The 21,978-nt window shown below is 41.5% G+C and overlaps 1 protein-coding gene across 4 annotated transcripts in view; it reads left to right on the plus strand.

Moving 5' to 3' along the window:
* The window catches only part of dmd (dystrophin), a 233,406-nt gene that overhangs the window by 19,006 nt on the left and 192,422 nt on the right, over positions 1 to 21,978 (plus strand). For all 4 annotated transcript variants that reach the window (XM_063216797.1, XM_063216798.1, XM_063216800.1 and 1 more), the window contains exons 4-8: positions 247 to 324; positions 528 to 620; positions 5,427 to 5,599; positions 9,666 to 9,784; positions 10,241 to 10,419. In XM_063216797.1, coding sequence (XP_063072867.1) covers positions 247 to 324; positions 528 to 620; positions 5,427 to 5,599; positions 9,666 to 9,784; positions 10,241 to 10,419 — 642 coding nt within the window. The remainder of the gene's footprint in view (positions 1 to 246; positions 325 to 527; positions 621 to 5,426; positions 5,600 to 9,665; positions 9,785 to 10,240; positions 10,420 to 21,978) is intronic.

Raw genomic sequence — 21,978 nt, forward strand, 5'->3', positions numbered from 1 at the left:
AGATCCAGAGAAGTCCTGGAACATAATGTTCTAGGCAACTGATTTGATGCCTAGAAATGGCAAAACTAAGGAACTGGATTTTTTTTCAGCAAATTTCAAAATCGCCTAAATGGATTGTAATTCCTTCACCCCTACACTGTGGAGGTTGTAGGTGATGTGGCTTACTGATATTTTTGGTCTTTTCCCCCATGTTATTGTTAAATAAATGTATATTTCCTTTTTTGTTTGTTTGTTTTGTTCTGTCAGGTGAAGGAAAAGGGGTTCACAAGAGTGCACTCTCTTAATAATGTGAACCGTGCACTTCAGATTTTGCAGAAGAACAATGTAAGTGTTAAATATTTTGTACAGAATTCTTTACACACGTTTATCTTTGTAGTTGGCATGCGATTATTATGCAACCAATAACACACCAAGTTGTGTTTTTTCCTTACGTACCACAAAAAATGAAGTGCTAGAAGCTTGATATTGACCTTACTCAGGTATGGTACATGCATTGTTTTAAATGAACTTTCTTTATTTTATTTTAGGTTGAACTGGTAAATATAGGTGGCGCTGACATTGTTGATGGCAATCACAAGCTTATACTTGGTCTCATCTGGAGCATCATCCTCCACTGGCAGGTGAGATGCCGTTAGGCTTCAACGCATAACTTAAAACAATACATAACTCAAAACCTAAAGGTGCACTATGTAATATTTTTAGCAGTTTCTTTCCGGAATTCACGCTGCCCATTCACAAATGTTATCTTTTTCATGAATACTTACCACCACCATTAAATTCTGTGTATTCATTATGACTGGCAAAATTACACTTTTTATACTTCATCTCCATGTCTGCCATTTTGAATTTCCAGAAAAAGAAATTTTAGCAGCAAAAACTACTGTACTTTGGTTATACTAGTAAAAATTAGTGTTATAATTAGCAAAATATCCATGAAAAGATCAAATTGGCAACAGGCAGTACAGTTTTCATGAGCAGCATAGTTGCAATACCCACTCTGACCACCATCCTACGCAGTGCACCACCATCCTATGTAACGGAGGCTAACAAGCAGACTTGGCGTGGAGCCTCATACAGTGTCGATGCTGTTGGGCTGGGGGACTGGTCCTTTAGTCCAGCGGTATCGTATGGTGCCTCCCATTGCCGGAGCGTTGTGGTTCACGAGGTGACAGGTTCGCGTCCCTGAGGGGACGGACTGTGCAAGAAGACCTCCGTCACACCTACACAGTGCATAACTAACCCACCACCACTACAGCACATATAAGTAATCGAGTATGTGTCTGCATGACAAGATAACTAGTCATAAATGGTCTGTTGTTATCTTCTAGCATGCATTAAGGTAGCAAGAAACCTGCGTGACATGATGGATGATATATCTGTTATACTGTGATCACATTGCCTTGGTTGCCTATTTGTGGCCCTTGTCATTGTTCTATTCATTCAATTAAATTCGCCGTCTTGTCACTATCCCATTTAAAAGGTGCCGCCATGTTGAAATGCAGGAAATATTTACATTATCTCATATGGGATATGTTTCATCGAGATTTATGTCATTTAACCCTTTTACTGCCGTCGTCGCAAAATTGCGACAGGTCGCGGTATTGAACAAAGAAACTCAAGAGAAAGAACAATCTCATGGCGGGGAATGCATTGGCCACGGTGTAGTACGGGGGCGTTGCCTGAGGACACGAGTGGATGGAAAATTAACTCCCTTGCGCATGGTCATTGGTCATCCATCCACGATGGATGCCATTTTCGTACTCCGTAATTTGTGGCCAAGTAACGGCAGCTGTTGGTCAGCAGTAATTGCTGGGGGTAATTAAGGACAGCTGACAGACATTCACGCTGTCCTATGACCTGTTCCACAGTGAATAACATTTCCGTACTCCCCTCGCCATCATTTCCTACTACGCTGTTATGACGTGTGTAAGCCCTCTTGTCTCAAGCCTCTTTGGTATTGAATTAGGTGGGCTGTCACGTCGAATAGAGTGTAAAATCTTGTCCATACTCCTTTCCACTGGGTGGCAGACATGTGGTACTTCAATCCTTTCTAAGAATTTCGACCCCTCTTAGTGCATTTTTTTCGAGTAATTTCCATCTGAAAACCCAGACGCGGAAGTTGCGTTGCAAGTCACTATTTCAAAACAAAAGAGGATCGGCGTTGTGAGATTGTGCACATAATTTCCTCTAATTCAAGCCCAAATACATTCTAAATGCAATTTGTCTTTGTGGTTTATGTTTAGTGACATTATATTTTCTCACAAGTTGATTGTATATGTGTAGACATTTATAATATGGCCTTAGACAATGCGTCTCCTATTGCTAGCTTAGCCGTGGCTACAGAGAAGAACAGCCAATTCGAATAGGCAGTGAAATAGGTCCCCTTGCCAAACACAGGGAAACATGGCGTCAGTTTTACATACATAAACAGTTTTACAAACATAACTGATCCTAACCATAACTCAATGGAAAGTTTCGGGATTGAGAGAAGAGGTTTGTTTGGAGACTTCATTAGGTAGGGGAGTTCCCATTTGAACACACGCGACGCGAAGGCGAAGCCCTGTTCCAGGCGAGCTGAACGCATGCGACTGGTTTCATTCACTGAATAAATCTGAAGCAAGTTGGCCTGCCCCCAGACGACAACTTGTCATGATGTTTTGTGTGCAATGCAATTGCGTATTTCGCCCCTCAAGTAATTGCAGCCATTATTATAAGAAAAAAGATGTTGCTACTGAGATTGCAACACAGACGATCAATCGGCTGTTTGTGACCTCCCCTGTCAAACACAGAAACACGGTGTAGACCTAGGAAACATGATCCTGAACACAAACTAATGAACATTTGCGGGGTTGTGAGAATGTGTTTGCTTGGCGACTTGTAAATGGTTACGGGGGATTTCCTTAGAACATGCGAGAAGCGTTTATTGTCATCCAAACCCACAGGGCGATATGCGTAATTTCACTGAATAAACCTCTAAATAGGCAACCACTATTTCTATGTCGTGCGTTTTATATGCAATACAATGCCATATGTCGCCCCTAAAGTGATTGCAGTCATCATGTGTTCATCGAAATAGGCTATATTTCACTTGGTGGTGAACTTTGACGTGCGTCTTCCCCTAAGCTGGAGTAGGCAAAAAAGCTAAAACATAAAGATAACGTATGTCATTTCCCTCTATGAAAGACCGTAAGGAAAACCACTGCTACAAAAAATAATGGATTATCCTGTTAGACGTTGTACATCCCGTAGAAATTCGATAAATGGCTTGGGGAAATATCCGCGTTTTTTTTTTTTTTTTTTTTACCGTTGCGCACGGCGAAATGAAGACGCATACCCTATAACACGAATATTTTAGACTTGTTGAAAACTGGGCTGGTCGCCGTGGTTGGACTGTCTTTATTAGAGTTTGTCATGTCACTAAAGCAGCATGGAAGAGGGGGCGGAACCGGAGAGACTGGAGAGGAAAGCGCTGCGCTATGCGTGAGGGGAGATGGTGCCGCTTCTAATCGCCTTCAGATAGCCGACTTTAGGTGTTACTTATAAAGTATAGGCCTACTATAACGTGACAACGTCGGCCTAATTGGGCTGTGTGTACTTTCGATCCATGTCTGTATGCCTAACAGTAGCCTATGATACCAAAATGAATAGAAGCAGTTTATAAGTCAATAGAGCTGAGATAACAGGAGAGGTGATGCTGATTTGCTCCGCCTCTCCACCCCTTTTCCTGAAACTGATTTCACAAGGGTACACCTCATGATACAAATTAGGCCTTTTTTATGCCCATTATCTTGACACTGTGCCCATTAGTTCTGTGAAAAGTGAAAATCTGTAACATTCATTCACTGAGCTATGCTGATGATCATCCAGGATGATCCTATGCATACAGGGGTCATTGCCCCTGCGCCTTATCCAAATGGCCTACAGTAGCCTATATAGGTCACAGGTGTAGTAAAATAGGCTATATAGGCATATATGTGTACTGAATATGTGTGCTTACCCTGTCTGAGAAAGGTTTTCACAGACTAAAAAGTCACAGGTAGATGCAAACACTTTTGGCACTCCAGGCAACAACCTCCCAGTTATTCCGTTTCTTGCTAGTTATTATTATTACAATATTAGTTACAATATTTACTATATGTTAGGCTTAAAACTACTTTTTTACTTGACCATAATGTATGTGCACAACATGACAGTAATGGGATGCCACATATTTCTAAATAAATTCAATAATCTATTGAAAATCTATTGATAATTATCAATATTTTCCATTACTAATTAAAAATTCAAAATGGCCGCCCCATATGACGTCATAATATGCTAATTAGGTATGCATATTTACTCCCAAAATAAACTTTGGGTCTTCCTCAACATTTTTGTAATTTACAGTTAGGCTCTATCTGTTACCCCTGTCCAGCCACAGCCTGTTGAATATGTGATGCCCAAATCGAGCATTTTCACCAAAATAACATTGGCATTAAAAGGGTTAATAGCAATCTAAATGAATTAATAGCACCACACTTTCTGTAGTCATTTCTGTAGTTTTTGTTTACATTGAGGCCAATGGGGACATCAACAGAACATGTAGTGATTTTGTAGGGGTATTTTTCTATGAATATTAAGTCCAATTTTCATAGACATTGCTTCTTACCATGTTCAAACATCTTATATTCATGGACACTCGTTGCCACTTCACAGAGTTTAACACAATTGTGTTCAGATCATTTTAAAATAAGACATTCAACGTATGCAGTTCAATGACAATTCCTCCGGGTTTTCCCCTATATGAGTATGGCAACCGGCTGATTTTGATGAAATTGTGAAGTTCCCGAAGGTCTTACTTGACCTTACCAAATATGCCACTAAGTTTCTGGTGCAGGCCATGGTCATATCTTGCCTTGACTACTGCAGCTCTCTCCTGACTGACCATCTGATCTGTTACTAACTTGACCCAAAAGGGCTCATTCTCTGTATTTTGCTATGTATATACGTCCCCTTTGTAAGTCGCTTACCAAATATAATGTAATGCATTAAACTATTGTTAGACATGCTAAGGGGGTAAAAAGCCCCTTTAAGCCATTTTAGCCTGATGACTCGTATATGTTGTTTAACCTTATACATACCTTAACCAGATACACTGCATTCTGGCTCTTTAGATTTTAGCTTTTTAAATAAAAATGTTGGTATGTTACATTCAAGGATAAATTCTGTCGTGTTTTTCACCGAAATGGTGATCCCACCAAGTAAACCCACCACTACTAGTATTTTGACTGCAAATGTATTCAATAAGACATTAATAGGAGCATGCATGACTCGAATGGTGCCTGTGTTAGTTTTCTGTTATTGGTCATACAATTTCTTGAAGAAAATGTTTTCAATTTGGCTTTTCATGTTGGATTGTAACATTAATATTATTTTGATGTATGTAGGTCAAAGGTGTGTTGAAAGATCTCATGGCAGGACTGCAGCAGACCAGCAGTGAGAAGATCCTACTGAGCTGGGTTCGACAATCCACCAAACCATACCCGCAGGTCAACGTGGTCAACTTCTCCAGCAGTTGGGAAGATGGCCTTGCCTTCAACGCTCTCATACATAGTCACAGGTGACTTTCACATGGTCTTGTTTTGATTGGTATCATCCCCAAGCATCCTTTCAATTGATTGGATGAGAGAGATTGCTATGCAGCATGCTCAAGGTACCTCAGTCATGGAGGAGGATGGGGAGAGCACTGGTTAATTACTCCCCCCGCCAGTCTGTAGTCGAACCGGCAACCTTTGGGCTACAACTCTGATGCCCTAACCGCTTACCCATGACTGGCAATCAGACTTTTTTAACTGGATAGAGGTAATATTCAGTGATGAATCATGTATCTGCTTTGTGCAAGGTGATACTTTTGTCTGGTGCAGTTCTATATAACGAGATTTCTGAAAGATGACTGTTTAATGAAAACGTGCAAATGTCCGCAGTCATTGACAGTGGCCCATGGGGCTCTAATCAATTGAAAGGATGTTTGGAGATTATAAATTCTCTTCTTGAGGTGGTAATGTGTATTCTCATAGAGTAAAAACTGAAAACATTCATTGAAGGAAATCCCACCAGGTCAGTGTCATGGCTTACAAATTGTCTGCACCGCAATCCGAATGAAAATCTGTGGGAGACGTTTAGGAAAATGGTCCATGACAAAGCTCCAGACTATAAAGCTGATCTAGCAACTGTAATCAGAGAAAGTTGGAGCCTAATTGAATCGAATGCAGGTCACCATAATGGTATGGAGTCTTAGCTCATTTTTATGTTCTAATGCAAGAGCAGGTTCTCAGAAACAAACCAAAGACTTGAACGTAAAGTATGCCACATCTAACAGCTCAACTAAAGGGTCTAAGTCAAAGGTTCACACTCTCTCTCCTTGAGCACAAGCCAGTTTGTGTGTTGCTCACCTTGGGTCGATCCCTCTTTCACTCAAATCAACTGGAAGAACAAGATGCTATATTATATACTATATTATATTGTCAAAAATCTATGTAACACGGTTAGCATAGAAGTTTGAAACATACATATAAGACATTAACAAAACACACACAGACACAGACACAGACACAGACACAGACACAGACACAGACACAGACACAGACACAGACACAGACACAGACACAGACACAGACACAGACACACACACACACACACTGCAGTAAAAAGAACAGACATGAATTGACATACTTTGACCAGTCTCCAGTGTGCAGTTAACTAAACATACATATAAGACATTAACAAAACGCACGCACACACACACACACACACACACACACACACACACACACACACACACACACACACACACACACACACATACACACACACACACACACACACACACACACACACACACACGCACACAGGTTTATATACACTCGCCTCCAAAAGAGTTGTCGCCTATCCATCTGTCTCCCGAATGAAAATGTATGTACAAAAATTAATTTCATGCACCAAAGAAAGATTGACCCTTTATTGAACACAGACAGGGCAGACTTTCACAAGACAAAAGTTTTGTCGCCTATCGAACATAATGTGAAAATGAGCAGATAAGTCACTTCAAAATATTTCAAATACGCAGATTGGGTGTCATATAAGGCTGTAACGATATTGCATCGAACCGAGAGATCGCGGTACGCAGACCCACGAACCCCTATCGCGAAGCTTCCTCACAGAATCGCGATGTGCCCTTTTAAAGTTGTTACCCTCAGTGTAGAACACAACAGGCAACATACAGGCAAGAGTTTGCATATGCGCTTAAAAAGACGAGTAGAAAGGGCGCACACGTTCGAGTAACAGTTCCATTCACCCCTTTCTCATATAACATGCTCCTTCCAACCAGCACGTTGTTGTTATCCATTGCCTCAGCAACCTCCGTGAGACGAAAAACTTGGGCAAACATCGGAAGGTGAAGGACAAATGAACAACAGACCAAGAAGGCTTTTATAAACGTGTCAAGATTTTTGTTTTATTCATGCATGCGCGATGTAGCCTATTGCGAGTGGAGTTTGACGTTGGAGCAGAGAGAGAGAGAGAGAGAGAGAGAGAGAGAGAGAGAGAGCGCACGAGATGCTCCGCCTGCCTATAAACCAGCCTGGAATCGCTTGTAGGGAGGTGCCCGAAGTCGGACGAACGTTGAGGCAGAATATTAGGCAGCATTATTTCTTCCCACATTAATGTTAGGCTATATTGTAAAATTACCGCCTGCATAAGCAGAAAGCATGCTCCATTCAGCCTCTGCATTCATTCTCGCTCTTGATAAAATGTCAAACCACAAAACGAAACGAAAAACGTGCACGTTACGTAGCAGTGAGAACTAACTGAGGTTCATTTCGAGGTTTGATTGTAGGCGGGCACGCGCTGCTGCACGATCAAAAAGAGCTACGGAAATATTTAACTTAATCAAAATTAAGTGTTACATTTCTTTAAGTAGCCTAACTTAATACAACATGTTTCCTGACGATATATGGCCTGTGTTGTTTTAATGTTTGGATATTAATTGGATAGGCTATGTTTGATAAAGTAAGACAGCTGCCAATGACCATACACCCTGACCCCCCCTCCTCTCTCTCTCTCTCTCTCTCTCTCTCTCTCTCTCTCTCATATGATGAACATATGATTTTAGCCTATTTATAAGCCTTTTTCCTTGGTGAACTAATATCCCTTATTTCTCTGTGTTGTGTTTTGATGTCAACACCTGGGAACAGGTTGCAGTGGTAGCCTATATCTGCAACATTATTCAGCCTTGTAAACCTACAAAATTAATGCAGGCAGGTAAATGCAAAAAAGATATTAATTACAAAGTATATATATAATTTATTTTCTTCTTTTTTTTTTCAATTTGTTTTTTTTTTTCTTTTTTTTGGTGAAATCGTGGGGCATATCGAACCGTGGGTCATATATCGTGATACAAACCGAATCGTGGGTTGGGTGTATCGTTACAGCCTTAGTGTCATACCTAATCACTGAATCACTCTCACCTCTCCAGAAAATCGACTTTGGCCTTAGGTGTATGTTTAGGGTCATTGTAATCATGGAAAGCAACACAATGAAAATCAATGGAGTTCAATCAGAGATGGTGACATATTCGCTATTCGTAGAGCAATACATGTTTAACTTCATGATTTAATCAATGATAAAAGCCCTCAAACACCTGCAGCATGCATGCAGCTCCTCATAAGAGCTGTATCTGTACCATGTTTCACTTTATGCACCATTTCTCTTTTTTCATATTCTTCATCTCCAACACCATATAGTTTTGATGCTATCAGTTCTAAAATGGTTGATCTTGGGATCTTGACTTCAGAGTATGAGTCCCATTAGCCTTCATGTTTGTCAGAATTAGGCCTGACATACTCTTGGCTGGCTTTTTTGAGACAGGACAGTGGGAGAGACTTCTTCGGTGTTAAAGGTGAAGAATTTGGGAAAAAAATACATGGTGCCTAAAGTCAAACATGGGAGGGATACAACTCTTATGTGGACCTGCATGCATGCTGCTGGCGTGTGAGGGCTTTTATCATTGTTTACATCATGAAGTTAAAAATGTATTGCTCTACGAATAGCAAATATGTCACCATCTCTCATTGAACTCCATTGATTTTCATTGTGTTGCTTTCCATGATTACAATGACCCTAAACATACACCTAAGGCCAAAGTTGATTTTCTGGAGAGGTGTGAGTGAATCAGTGATTAAGTATGACACCCGATCTGCGTATTTGAAGTGTTTTGAAGTGACCTATCTGCTCATTTTCACATTACAGTATGTTCGATAGGCGACAGAACTTTTGTCTTGTGAAAATCTGTCCTGTCTGTGTTCATTAAAGGGTCAATCTTTCTTTGGTGCATGAAATTTATTTTTGTACATACATTTTCATTCGAGAGGGTTGTAGCTTTCATATGAGTGACTTCTGAAGCCAAGTGATTAATTGAAAGTCAGGTTATTAGCTGTTATTCCAAACCGATGGGTAGGTGACAACTCTTTTGGAGGCGAGTGTATCACAAAAAACTGACATTTGAACAGGGGTGTGTAGACTTTTATAGGCACTGTATACAGTATGTGGTCCATCTTCCTATGCCATTATTTTGTGCAACAGTTACATTTCCACTTCTCTCATGGAGTTTTCTTTTCCTTTGTGAAAAGGCCTGAGCTATTTGAGTGGCGAGTGGTTGAAGAGAAGAGCTCAGCGCTGGAGAGGCTGGAGCATGCCTTCAGTACGGCAGAGAAACATCTGGGAATTGACAGACTTCTGGATCCAGAGGGTATGATGGTCTGAATTCTGATTTGTAAATTCATCATTTGCTTTTGACCATTACCATGTTGACAGTTGATGTAATATTATGCCAGTGATAACCCCAGTTACAGTTATCATGTCCAAGTGCTTCATAGCCTACCAACATAGCCAACTATTTAGAAAACACTGCAAGACTAGTGTTTCTCAACAGTGGCTCTACAGCCCCCCAGGGGTTGTTAGGAAGCCTTTGGGGGGTGTTGTGAAGGAGACAGCTGAGAGGGTGTAGTGCTTAGTTGCCATTGGGGGGCATTAGTCTATTTATTTTTTTAATACTAGGGGATGGTGGCAGGCTTGTGATGAGGTCAAGGGGACGTTTCGATGCACTGTATAATAATAGTCTGTAAAACTTCTGCAAGAGGGACAAATAATGTGTCTATTCATCATATCAGTGCTTGATGAGTCATGTCATTTCCACTTCCTCTAGACGTGGCAACTGCCCATCCTGATAAGAAGTCGATCATCATGTATGTCACTTCCATGTTCCAAGTGTTACCACATCTTCTTACTATGGAAGCCATTCAGGAGGTTGATACTCTATCGGCCTCACGTGTGACACAAGAGGAGCTCATCCAGAGTCGCATTCAGCATCATTACTCTCAACAGGTATAGTTATCATTTCACATCGTAAAGAAAAAGCTCAACAATACAGGACTGTTATGAAACACACATCTTGGAAAGTGAAAATGCATTGGGGCCGCACATGAGCATTCATTTTGTCATGTAAGTAAACTAAATACTCAAGCGTTCAAATGGTAAAATGATGCATTTACTTTCAACATGGCGTCATAACTAGATGTCATCTTATATTATTTTGGCTCTTTGAAAGGAATTTGACTGGATTTTCACCTGAACACAGTAAATATGGCACCCTCTTCAACGAAGGGGCATGCCGTTCATAGTTCGTTCATCAGGCTGTTAATAGTAAGAGTTCAGTTCAAGTCCAAATGATGAAATAGTTCATGAAATATAGTTCATTGCAGTTCAGGTACAACACTGCTTCCCCGACCATCTTGTCAAAACCACTGTCTCATAATGCCAGGTATACACTGTGCAAATTCTGGCATGATTTTGATGAGATTTGTCACTCGCCCGACTTTTTGGGAATTCTTGCTCAGTCAATTGTGCGTCTCGCGACCCGATTGGACACTACACTTGCACAAATTGACAGGGCAGCGCAATTCGCTCCTGAGCGCATCCTCATCTCCACCTCAGGTGAGCGTTTCCCGTCCGCGTTTTTGTCATAATTTCCGGCCTGTCATGACTCAGGGGGCCCTTCTCAAAACCTAGGACAGTGTCCTTCCAAGTGTATCAGCCTAATTAGTCACACCCAGTGATTGGATACTCTTTATTAGTCACACCCAGTGATTGGATATTCTGTAGAGTTCACCAAAGAGTATCCAATCACTGGGCGTGACTAATTAGGCTGATACACTTGGAAGGACACTGTCCTAGGTTTTGAGAAAGGCCCACAGTGTGAGCCTTCTGCTCGCATCCGACCCTTGGCTCATATAGTGGGTTGTGAGATGTGAACTTTTAAACTGTGCGATTCCCTCGTGCAGTGTGAGTAGGAGCTTAGTGTAATAGGCCGACCCACGATTGAAAATATTCTACAATGTGACAGTGACATGAAGGGAGACCCCACCGATTGTAAGTTTCCAACCAAAAGACTATTCATTTAAGTATGTATGCCATATCAGTGACGTGAATTAACCCATTTTGACCAGGAGATGCATCTGGTCTCGTCTGTCTTGACGGCTGCCACATCTTTGCCCATGTACCATTAACCCTAAGAGTGTGACATTCATGCGTTTTTCAACAATGCAGGCATTTTTGGAAGTAGTCATACGGGCCAAATGTTCTGTTGTCTGATGCCTACAATTCACATTGGGGACGTGAAAGGGGTGTGTAACAAAATGTTTCATAGTTGGTTTAAATACATGGCCTAAAAGCACCCATTTGACTGTGTTTATTCTCTCAGTAAAAAAAATGACGTTAGTGACCATGGCTGACATAAGTGACGGTAGTGATATTGAAGAAATTGATTCCGATTTGATTGGAAATGAGTATGAATTATGGGATGTTGATCCCATAGAGATGATTCAATATAAGCAGGGAGACCAAGTTTGTTGGCTTCTAAGATTGATGGACAAGAGTACATTTTTGCCATGCATTTTTTACTATGTTGTGGGGGAGGGTGTAGAGTGCAAGAAAGGATTCCAAGAGAAGAGTCTAATTTCAATCGTTGAAGGTTTATTCCCTATTAAAGTTTGCAATTTCTAAATGTGCGGGGAAATGGGAAGGGGAACAATGGTAAGATGGAGAGTCTTTGTTGTGCGCGCCTCCAGGCACTGCGTGTCCGCGTCTTTATCCTGGGGAATCCCGATTGGGCCACGCCCTCTCCAGCAGGTAAGTTCATATTAGGCGTCGTTGAGTGCTGCCATTAACTCCAGTCTGGGGATTGTCATTTTCTTTAGTGGTGCAACTTTTGTTTTGGAAGCGATTAAACTGACTGTGCACTCTCCATTTTGCTTTACGCAGCGCAGATAAGCTGTAGCACAGTAGGCTTTTTCACTTGCATCGGTGAATACGTGCACTTCACACTGAACTGGTTTTTCACACATTTCATTCTCTTTGTCATTGCCATCACTGTCATAACGACGTGGTACAGTTATGTTTTTCAAATGGGTGATTTCTGCGCACCATTGACGCCAGGTTTGCATGATATCGAAAGGGAGCTCATCATCCCATGATATTCCTCTCTCCCATATTTCCTGAAAAAGGCATTTGACTCGAATGGTAAATGGAGACAAAAATCCAACAGGATCGAAAATGCGTGCAGATGTCTGCAGCACTCCTCGTTTCGTGTCTTTTTTGTTCTGCAAGAATTCGATTCATTCGTTAGTTTCAAACATGAATTTGTCGATATCTCTCTTCCACGTTATTCCAAGCACTTTGAGTGGGTTTGGGCCTTTGACTTCAACTGTTTCCTCATCATTTTGTTGCTTCCATTCGTGTCGTAATTCAGATGAATTGGTATTCCATTTGCATAATTTCATGCTTGCATTTGACATTATTTCTTTGGCTATCTGAGACAATTTCAGTGCAGTTTCCACATTATCCGCTCCAGTAATTAGATCATCTACATACAGGCATTGATCCAGCATTTTGATTTCGTCAGGATATTTATTTTCATATTTCCTCAGGTGGTGTCTGATTGTTGCGGCTAACAGAAAGGGGCTTGATGACGCACCAAATGGCACGCGCGTCATTCTCAATGTCCCTAACTTGGGCTCTGAATTTGGGGTCGGTTTCTTTCTGAACCAGAGGAATCTGAGCACATCTCGGTCTCTCTCATTCAGTCGTTATGTCAGCCATCATGGGAACTCTGTGCTGTCTGAATTTGATCAGGACACTGAGTAGATCAGGGTTCAGTTTTGGTCCCGTATGGAGACATTTATTTAACCCATTGATGCCTGATGTTGCGTTGCGCAACATTGGCCCTGGCGCCTGGAGCTGCATTACGCAACATTCAGGCTCATGAGATTTGAGACAACTTTATTTAAAAATCTCTGTTTGTTTGAGATGAATGAACACATTCTAATGAAAGAGGAGGGTCTTAGTGTTTAAATGCAACTTAGTGCATGTCTTTATGAGCTTCAGAAGCTGAGATATTTAGAGATATTTAGTTTTTTATAGGCTGAGAGCAGCTTTTCTTAAAAAGGGCTCAGGCATTCTGCACCCTTTTTTGCAGGTGCCTTAGTCGTCAATGGGTTAATGAGCGACTATCTTTCTCATGGGATGACGCGTCAAACACAATGTGCAACTTTGTCGTGGTCCTGTTCTCTTTAATCACTGGATGATGTGGCAAATAGTAAACTTGATTTTCTGTTTGTACATTTGGCACTTCTTCCACTGTTCCCTCAGCCAAGTACTCTTGAATTACTCCATCATACTGTGTGTACAGTTCATCATTATTATGGAAACGTTTTATAAGGCCATTCAAACGGTTTCTAGCAGTGCTGTAAGTACTTGCCAAATTAATGTTATCGTTACGCCAAGGTAAACTGACTTCATATCTACCTTTGTGATGTTTCACAGACTGTTCGAACTTCCACAGTGCGTCGGTCTCTGGGTTCTGTTTGATGTCCGTAATTCCCAGCGATTCTGTTTCCCAGAAACTGCGTAATTGGTCACTCATTTCATTTCATTTATTTAAACTCGAAGAATCATTGAGGGCCCAGCCCTCATTCACAATGATGTCGAGTAAAACAAACAATTGCACATATAAAATCATATATAAACAACGAACATACACAATACACCATAAATCATATAAGAGATAAAAATTAAGACAAACTATGAATTAAAACTTATGAGTTAAAACAAGTGCAAGTATGTGATAAAAAACTTCCCAGTGTAACTTTAAAATGTTCTAATGGCACAAAGGCTTGAAGACCCATCCTTAGTTGTAAGTTATTCCAAACTGAAGGTCCACAGACACTAAAAGCTGTTTTACCCAGTTCTGTGCGGGCATAAGGGACCTCCAGTAAAAAATTGCTGCTGCGGGTTTGGTATGGGTTGGAGTGCCAAACTAAAAGAGATGAAATATAAAAATGGGAGTTTGCCAGTGAGGGCCCTTATAAATAAAAATAAAATAATGCATGTCCCTTCTGTGAGAAGTGGAGCCCACCCAACTTTATCATATAACAGGCAATGATGTGTACTATATGGATCCCCAGTAATAAAACGAAGAGCTGAATGATAGACAGTGTCAAGTCGCCTTCAGATTAGAGAGTGGTGCATGTCTGTAAATAATATCACCATAGTCAAGGGAAAGACAGAAAAGTAGCTTCAATTAAACTTTTTTCTGCAGAAAACAGGAAAGTGATATTTATTTCTGTTGCAGGAAAGATAGCTTTTTGTCTGAGCGTAGTGACAAGACAGTCAGTATGTTTCTTGAATGTGAACTTGTCATCTAGCCAGATTCCCAGGTACTTATAATGTGATACTCTCTCGCAATAACAGACCCATCTAAAGTAGATATATTAAAATCATTTATCATGCCATGCTTAGATCGAGTAAAGACCATACATTTAGTCTTGCTTACATTAAGTAGAAGCTTAAGACTAATGAAGGCATTTTGTAGGATATTAAAAGACTGCTGCAAATTCTCCAAGGCTAGCTGTACAGAATCCGCAACACAATACAAAATTGTATCATCTGCATATAGATGAATAGAGCAGTTGGAAAGGAGAGAAAGTATGCTATTTATGTACATGGTGAAGAGTACCGGACCTAATAACTGAACCTTGTGGGACCCCCCTTGGTTATTAGCAGGGGTCAGATTGAGTATTACCCAGTTTTACAGTAATGGTGTCTGTTTGAAAGGTAGCTCTGGAACCATTTACAGGCACTTGCATTTGAAACCAATACAGGCAGAATTTGTAGAAGCAGAGAATGGTCCACGTGTCAAATGCTTTGGATAAGTCCACAAAGATGGCAGCACAAAGTTTTTTCTTGTCAAGAGAAGTGATAATATCATCCATTACTTTAGTAGCAGCAGTAACTGTACTATGTTTAGGCCTAAAGCCTGATTGGAGAGGGCTCAAAATATTATTGGTATTTAGAAATTCTTTGAGCTGATCATTTACCAACTTCTCTAGTATTTTTGAGAGACACGGTAGCTTGGATATTGGTCGATAGTTTGTTAGGGTCAGTCTTATCACCCCCCTTGTGCAACGGGTAATGTGTGCAAATTTCCATAGTGTAGGGACAACTCCAGTGGAAATAGAAAAATTGAAAATGTGCAATAATGGCTCTGCTATTTATATGCCGCAGTGCGAAGAAAAAGGGGATCTAGCTGGTCTTCTCCAGTGGATTTTGCGACTATCAATTGCTAATAAAGCAGATAGCACTGTATGCTTAGACACAGGATGAAGCCTGAATTCCAGATCAACGTCTCTGACATTGTCTCTGATACGCATATCATGTCCAGCCCTAGGCAATAAAGGAATGATTATTGCTATTGTCAAAACTTTTGACTGGCTAAAGAAAAATGTTTGTTAAGAGCACTGCAAAATGTCTGATTTGTCTTGTAGTAGACAATCATCAAACTTAATTGAAGAAGGCATAGGTGTAACAGATTTATTGTTTTTGTAATTTACAGCCTTCCAGAATTTTGCAGGATCTGAGTACGAACTAGAGACAAGGTTAAAGTAATAGTCAAGTTTAGCCTTTCTTACAGATAATGTACATCTGTTCCTGATTTTCCTGAAACTTGTCCAGTCGGAGGCATCCTTGCTCCTCCTTGCTAATGACCAAGCCTTATTTCTTGACTGAAAAGAGAGGGAGAGTTCAGGGGTGAACCATGGGTTTGTTCTACTTTTTACTCTTATCTTTTTAAAAGGTGCATGTTTGTCAACAATGCAAATAAATGAGTTTGAGAAAAACTGTAGAGCCAAGTCAGCATCAGGAATTTCGGTTGTTAGATGAATGTCACTTTCATAGAGATCATTTAAAAAAGCTTGCTCATTAAAATGTTTCATAGTTCTTTTAACCAAAATGTGAGGCAGTGCTTTGGTTAGAGTGCTGTGCCTAATACAGGCAATGGGACAGTGGTCGCTGACCCCTAAATCAAAAACACCACTTGCGCTAATTTTTGTTCATCTTATTAGTAAAAAGTAGATCAATAAGAGATGATTTGCTAAGGTTTTTAGAGTTTGGTCTTGTTGGATCATTAATAAGTTGATCCAAAAATAGACTCGAGAAAACATCTCTAAGATGTTTGGAGGCATCAGTTAGCCAGTCAATATTAAAATCCCCAAGAACTAGAACTTCTGAGTCAGTGAATCTAGATATCAATTCTGCCAGCTGATCTATGGATTTAGAATCAGCTGACGGGGGTCTATAGATCCCAACTATTATGAAGGAGTTGTTATTGGTGCCATAATGAACCTTGAGTGCAATAAATTCAAAGGATTTAGGTTCACTTAAAGAATACAGAAATGTGACAGAAAAATGTGACTTCACGTAAATAGCCACACCCCCACCCCTCCCAACCCTGTCAATTCTAAATAAATTGTAGCCTGAAAGGTTGACTTCAGAGTCATCAATTTCACTCTTCAGCCAAGTTTTCTGATAAAACCAAGATATCAGTGTTAGTTTGAGCAATTAAAATATTTAGGTGGTCCATTTTATCTCGTTGCAATATACTTCTGATATTGAGGTGGATTAACCCAATGCCTTTCTGTCCTTAAAAACACATGGATTGTCCAAGCAACAACGTCAGGGGTAGACTCCAATGGACATGTAGCATTCATGACTTCAGGGCTTAGTCCATTATTGAGAGGGATATCAGGAGAAGAAATAGGAAGGACAGTCTCTGGCAGGGAGATATCATTGCAGATGGGCAGGCTTTGACATTTCCGAGGAGCCATCTGCTGGCCAGAGGAGGTATTTGAATGGGAGGGTGAGCAAGCAGCAGCAGAACGAAGTGATCTGACATTAAGAAGGGCCATCTGTAGGTGATGAGAGGGGCTACTTATTGCCTGTGTAGTTTGATCCCCAAGTGATACAGCAGGAGAGGGAGAGCTGCAATTATCAGCAGGACCCATAGTAGAGCTGGGTGTGTTTGTGAACTGGATTGGGTCATGCTGTGTTGAATGTCAAGGTGTGCTGAAAGCAATGAACTGAATAAAGTTGGTGGTTAGCTCTAGTAGGCCCAGTTTGTTTGGATGCACCCCATCAGATCTCAGTGCTTGTCCCTCTTCAACACTGAGGTGCAGGATGTTCACGTCCACTGTTTCAGTTGTCACACTCATTACAGGAATTGAGACAGTTCCTTGTATCAGCCATCCGAATTTGCTTTCTACAGCCACTAGTCCATTTTCCAGTCTTTTTGTCTGTCCCAGTAGTAGTCTCCTCCGATTAGAAGTCCGAGGCTTTCCTTTTCCAGGCCTCTCACAGGATGGTCCGCGACTTGCAATCCATCTGCTTCGAGAGAATGCCTAATTTCCTCACTGGCCATTCGGATAGGAGATGAGCATACGCTTGGGGTTTCCAATAATTCCACTTGAACAGACATGTTGGTTTTGAGATTTCTCAGATCGGCTTTAACTTTTCTGGCTGTCATTCTTTTGGGGTTTGTGGAACCAAATAGGCCTACATGTAATTTAATAACTTCTGTCCCCACTACAGGCAGATTCAATGCTTTGGAGATGTCTTCTCGAATGAAGCTACGCTGACTACCTCCATCTAACAAACATTTGGCAATTTGGCTTTGTCTGGGCGCGTCTATCCAAATTGTTGCTGTTTGTAACAGTACCGCTTTTCCTCCACCTGGCGCGACTGAACATTGCGCTTGAGCGGTGTCTGTATCTGTCATGGTATCTCGTGTCAGATTTGACTGTTGGGCATTACACACTGTTTTGTGGTGTCGTCTGCCGCATTGTGCACATTCAATTCCCTGCGCTCTGCAGTTACGCGCAATGTGTCTGGGGCCAAGACATACAAAACACCTGCCTAATCGTTTCAATTTTTCTCTTCTGACATCCACTGTGGATTCGTTACAGTCAGAAGATCTGTGATCAGGCTTGGCACAAAACAAACAGTCGCTATGATTGAGACTAGTGTGGAATGCTGTGGCTGACGAGGCCATGGGTGCATCCCAATATGTGACCTTGCCTCCTCCACTTGCCTCCTCCACTTGCTTCTCGTCATGATGACATCACTGACAACAGCATTATATTTCAATATCTTGCAAAAGCTCAATTGTAAAGTCTTTTTCTCATTTGCAATTGGGATGGTGAATGAAAAACAGTCCCTCAAAAGTTGTTGTGGCGAGGCTGACAGCTGGGAAACTTTATCGTTTTCTCCACAGAGGAGGGGCCAGGAGGCGGGACGAGGAGACAAGCACAAGTGGAGGAGGCAAGGACACATATTGGGATGTACCCCATGTTTCCTGAGTTGGGCTTCCTTGTTCTCCGCTCTGACGTACTGTTCGCATTCCTCCAATCATTCTGAGACACGTCCGTCTTCTGAGTCAAATTCACTGTTCTTTCTCTACTCTCCACTTCTAATTTCAGAAATTTCATCAGTTCCTTTGCTTTTAGAACATTTTCTTCTTCAGATTTGGTGAATTCCAGCGCAATTTCTTCAGGGATCATTTTTAACAAGATTGGGCATAGTAAACTGCCATAAGTGTCTGATGCCACGCCAAGTGCGCCAAGGCTTCGCACCTGTATCTCACAGTCATCATGGAGTTTGCGTAATGCGCTAACATCATTGGCTCGTTTTACTGAAATCATATTTAGCAATTTATTAATGTGAGCATTAATTACTAAATCTTTACGACCAAATCATTTTTTGAGCAGATCAATGGCAATGTCGTAATTTGCATCAGACAAAGCGAGGCCGGCTACTGCACTCGCTGCGGTGCCAGACAAAAATGATTTTAAATAACTGAATTTGTCAGTCTTGCTCAAATGTTCTGTTTCATGAATTGTTGTTTCGTATTGACTCCAAAATCCTTGCCACTCACAAATCTCCCCAGAAAACTTCTGCATGACTAATTTGGGAAGTTTGACCGTTATTTGTTCAGTCTTCACAATCCCTTCTTAAACATGGGATGACACACAACGTGTCAAAATAACCTCTTTCCATAACAATCTTGTTTTACGCAAACTAATTGCTTCCATATACTCCATTGCTGTAGCAATTTCTTGTACCAAATCGTCTTCATCTGCTTCTTCTTCAACATCTTTGTCACAGTCTTTGAGTATTTGTTCTTTATCCCTCACCTGTTCAAGCAGTTCTTCCAATCTTCCAAAGTTCTTTTCTTCTTTTTGCAACTCTGCATCAATCTTCTGAGTCAGTTTGGTTGTCGCTGCTCGAATCACTCCGCGCTTCTGTTTCAATCTTTTCAGCTTCTCTGGATCCATGACTTCAAACTTTTCTTGCAGCTTCTCGCAAACAATTCTTCAATCCACGTTTCTTCTTCGTCTGTTTTCTTCATGGATTGGATCCTTTCATCCCGCGTTTCGGCACCAGTTTGTAGAGTGCAAGAAAGGATTTCCAAGAGAAGAGTCTAATTTCAAGCGTTGAAGGTTTATTCCCTATTAAAGTTTACAATTTCTAAATGCGCGGGGAAAGGGGAAGGGGAACAATGGTAAGATGGAGAGTCTTTGTTGTGCGCGCCTCCAGGCACTGCGCGTCCGCGTCTTTATCCTGGGGAATCCCGATTGGGCCACGCCCTCTCCAGCAGGTAAGTTCATATTAGGCGTCGTGCGTCATGCAGGATAATTGACTGGAACGAGAACTGCGTTAGTGACATGAAATTGGACACAACAGAGGGTTACCAGAGTTTTGAAGTTCGTAAGGGGAGGGTCATGTAAAATTTGACCATCAAGGTTGGAAATCTTCCCAAGACCCGGACAATAAATAAAAAACAGTCCCTAAAGGGTGCCTTGAGTGAAAAAAGGTTGAGAAACACTGGGTTAGGGTTAGGCATGGTTTTATTGATCACAGCGTGGCATTTTTTAATGCTATATTTTTATGTATGTACTGTAGGCTGTCACAACCACTGGCTCGTTAGTGGCTGTAACATTAAGGGAGACCACACCGATTTGTACATTTTAACCAAAAGAAGCTTTATTTACAAAGTGTGTCAGTCATCAGTAATGTGAATTAACCAAAGAGTGTATCAGTAAATGAGTGTTGTCCAAAAGGGTGCAAGTGTGGTGCAAGTCCCGGCTGTCGTAGGCCTGACCATACGGTCGCCTCACGAATGTGCCTGAGGGATGAGAGAGAGAGAGAGAGAGAGAGAGAGAGAGAGAACATGCTGATGGGAGGCCTTTTATAGGCCACCCAATCAGCAGCCCTCTGAGATGAACAGCTCCAGTTAGGCACAGCTCCACCTGCAGGTTGGCAGAATGAAGTGCCCCAAACACTAACCGGCAGAGCCGGGCATGACATCCCCCCCCTTAAAAACAGAGGCCCATGCTAATGGGTCTCTGAAGCACCATCAACAAAAACAGAGAACAAAAACAAAACGCTGCAGTAGCCAGTCTAGTCCCACTGACATCTGACCTCCACCCCAGACCAACCAAACCCAAACCCTCACCACCCTCCTTCCCCTCCGCTCTTCTCTGCACCCAGCAAATCCTGGTACCTGGACAGCAAACTTTAAGGGAAACAGAAAAAAAGAGCTCAGGTTAGGATATGAGGAAGATGATTGACCAACTGGTCCAGAGCCTGAGAGAGAATGAGTACAAGTCAATATCAAACATTTAAGAGCCAGGTCCAAGAGTCGAGTCCAGTGAACAAAAGAGAAAAAAATCCGTGGATCATCCAATCCCAACAAGAGCCTGATCACAGACCTCCAGTGGAACACCATTTTTTAAACAAGCAGTTGGAAATGCAGATGGTCGTTCACAATTTCTTCCAAACGCCATTCTGTCACACTGTACTTCCCCATGTTCCCCAAAAACCCAGAGGTAATCACACACTGCTTGTTCGGCCTTATGCAACTTATCAACAGCAGTCACAGTAACACATCGACTACCTGCTTCGGTCTCAGGAAGTTGACAAACACAGTCAATAAAGAGATTTGCAGCAGAACCAATCCCTGTACTTTCTGCAAATGGACTGACAAACATCTCGTGGTCCATATTATCCTGACACTTCAACTCACTCTGGCTCTGCTGAGCAGTAGGCTTAGCCACTGCACTAATGGACAAATCTGAAAGGTCTAAATCCTTGACAGTAATTAGTGAGTCATGATTAGATAGTCTGTCAATTGTCCAACAATGTAGAGTTACAAAGAAGGTTTCTGATAGGTCCACATCCAATGAGTCATCAGTTTCCTGGCCTTCAATCAATGATTGCTTGTTAGTCTGTTGAGCATCAGCAAGCTCATTCAAAGCCGCAAAGAATGTTTCGGATAGGGCTACATCTAACGAGGGATCCGCCTGCTGAGCCTCAATCACACCTGATTCTGTCTTCAGGTGTAAGTCATTTAGCACTGCTATAGCCCCAATCACAGTTGTTGGCAAGCAATTATCTAGCCTAACCGAGGGAAAGGTAGACACGTCAGGATGAGCAAAATCACCTGGGCACACACCAGAAACACAGACCACAGGTTTATTTGTTTCAATCAAAACTTCT

This window comes from Engraulis encrasicolus, chromosome 15, assembly GCF_034702125.1.
Source record: "Engraulis encrasicolus isolate BLACKSEA-1 chromosome 15, IST_EnEncr_1.0, whole genome shotgun sequence".
NCBI lineage: Eukaryota > Metazoa > Chordata > Actinopteri > Clupeiformes > Engraulidae > Engraulis > Engraulis encrasicolus.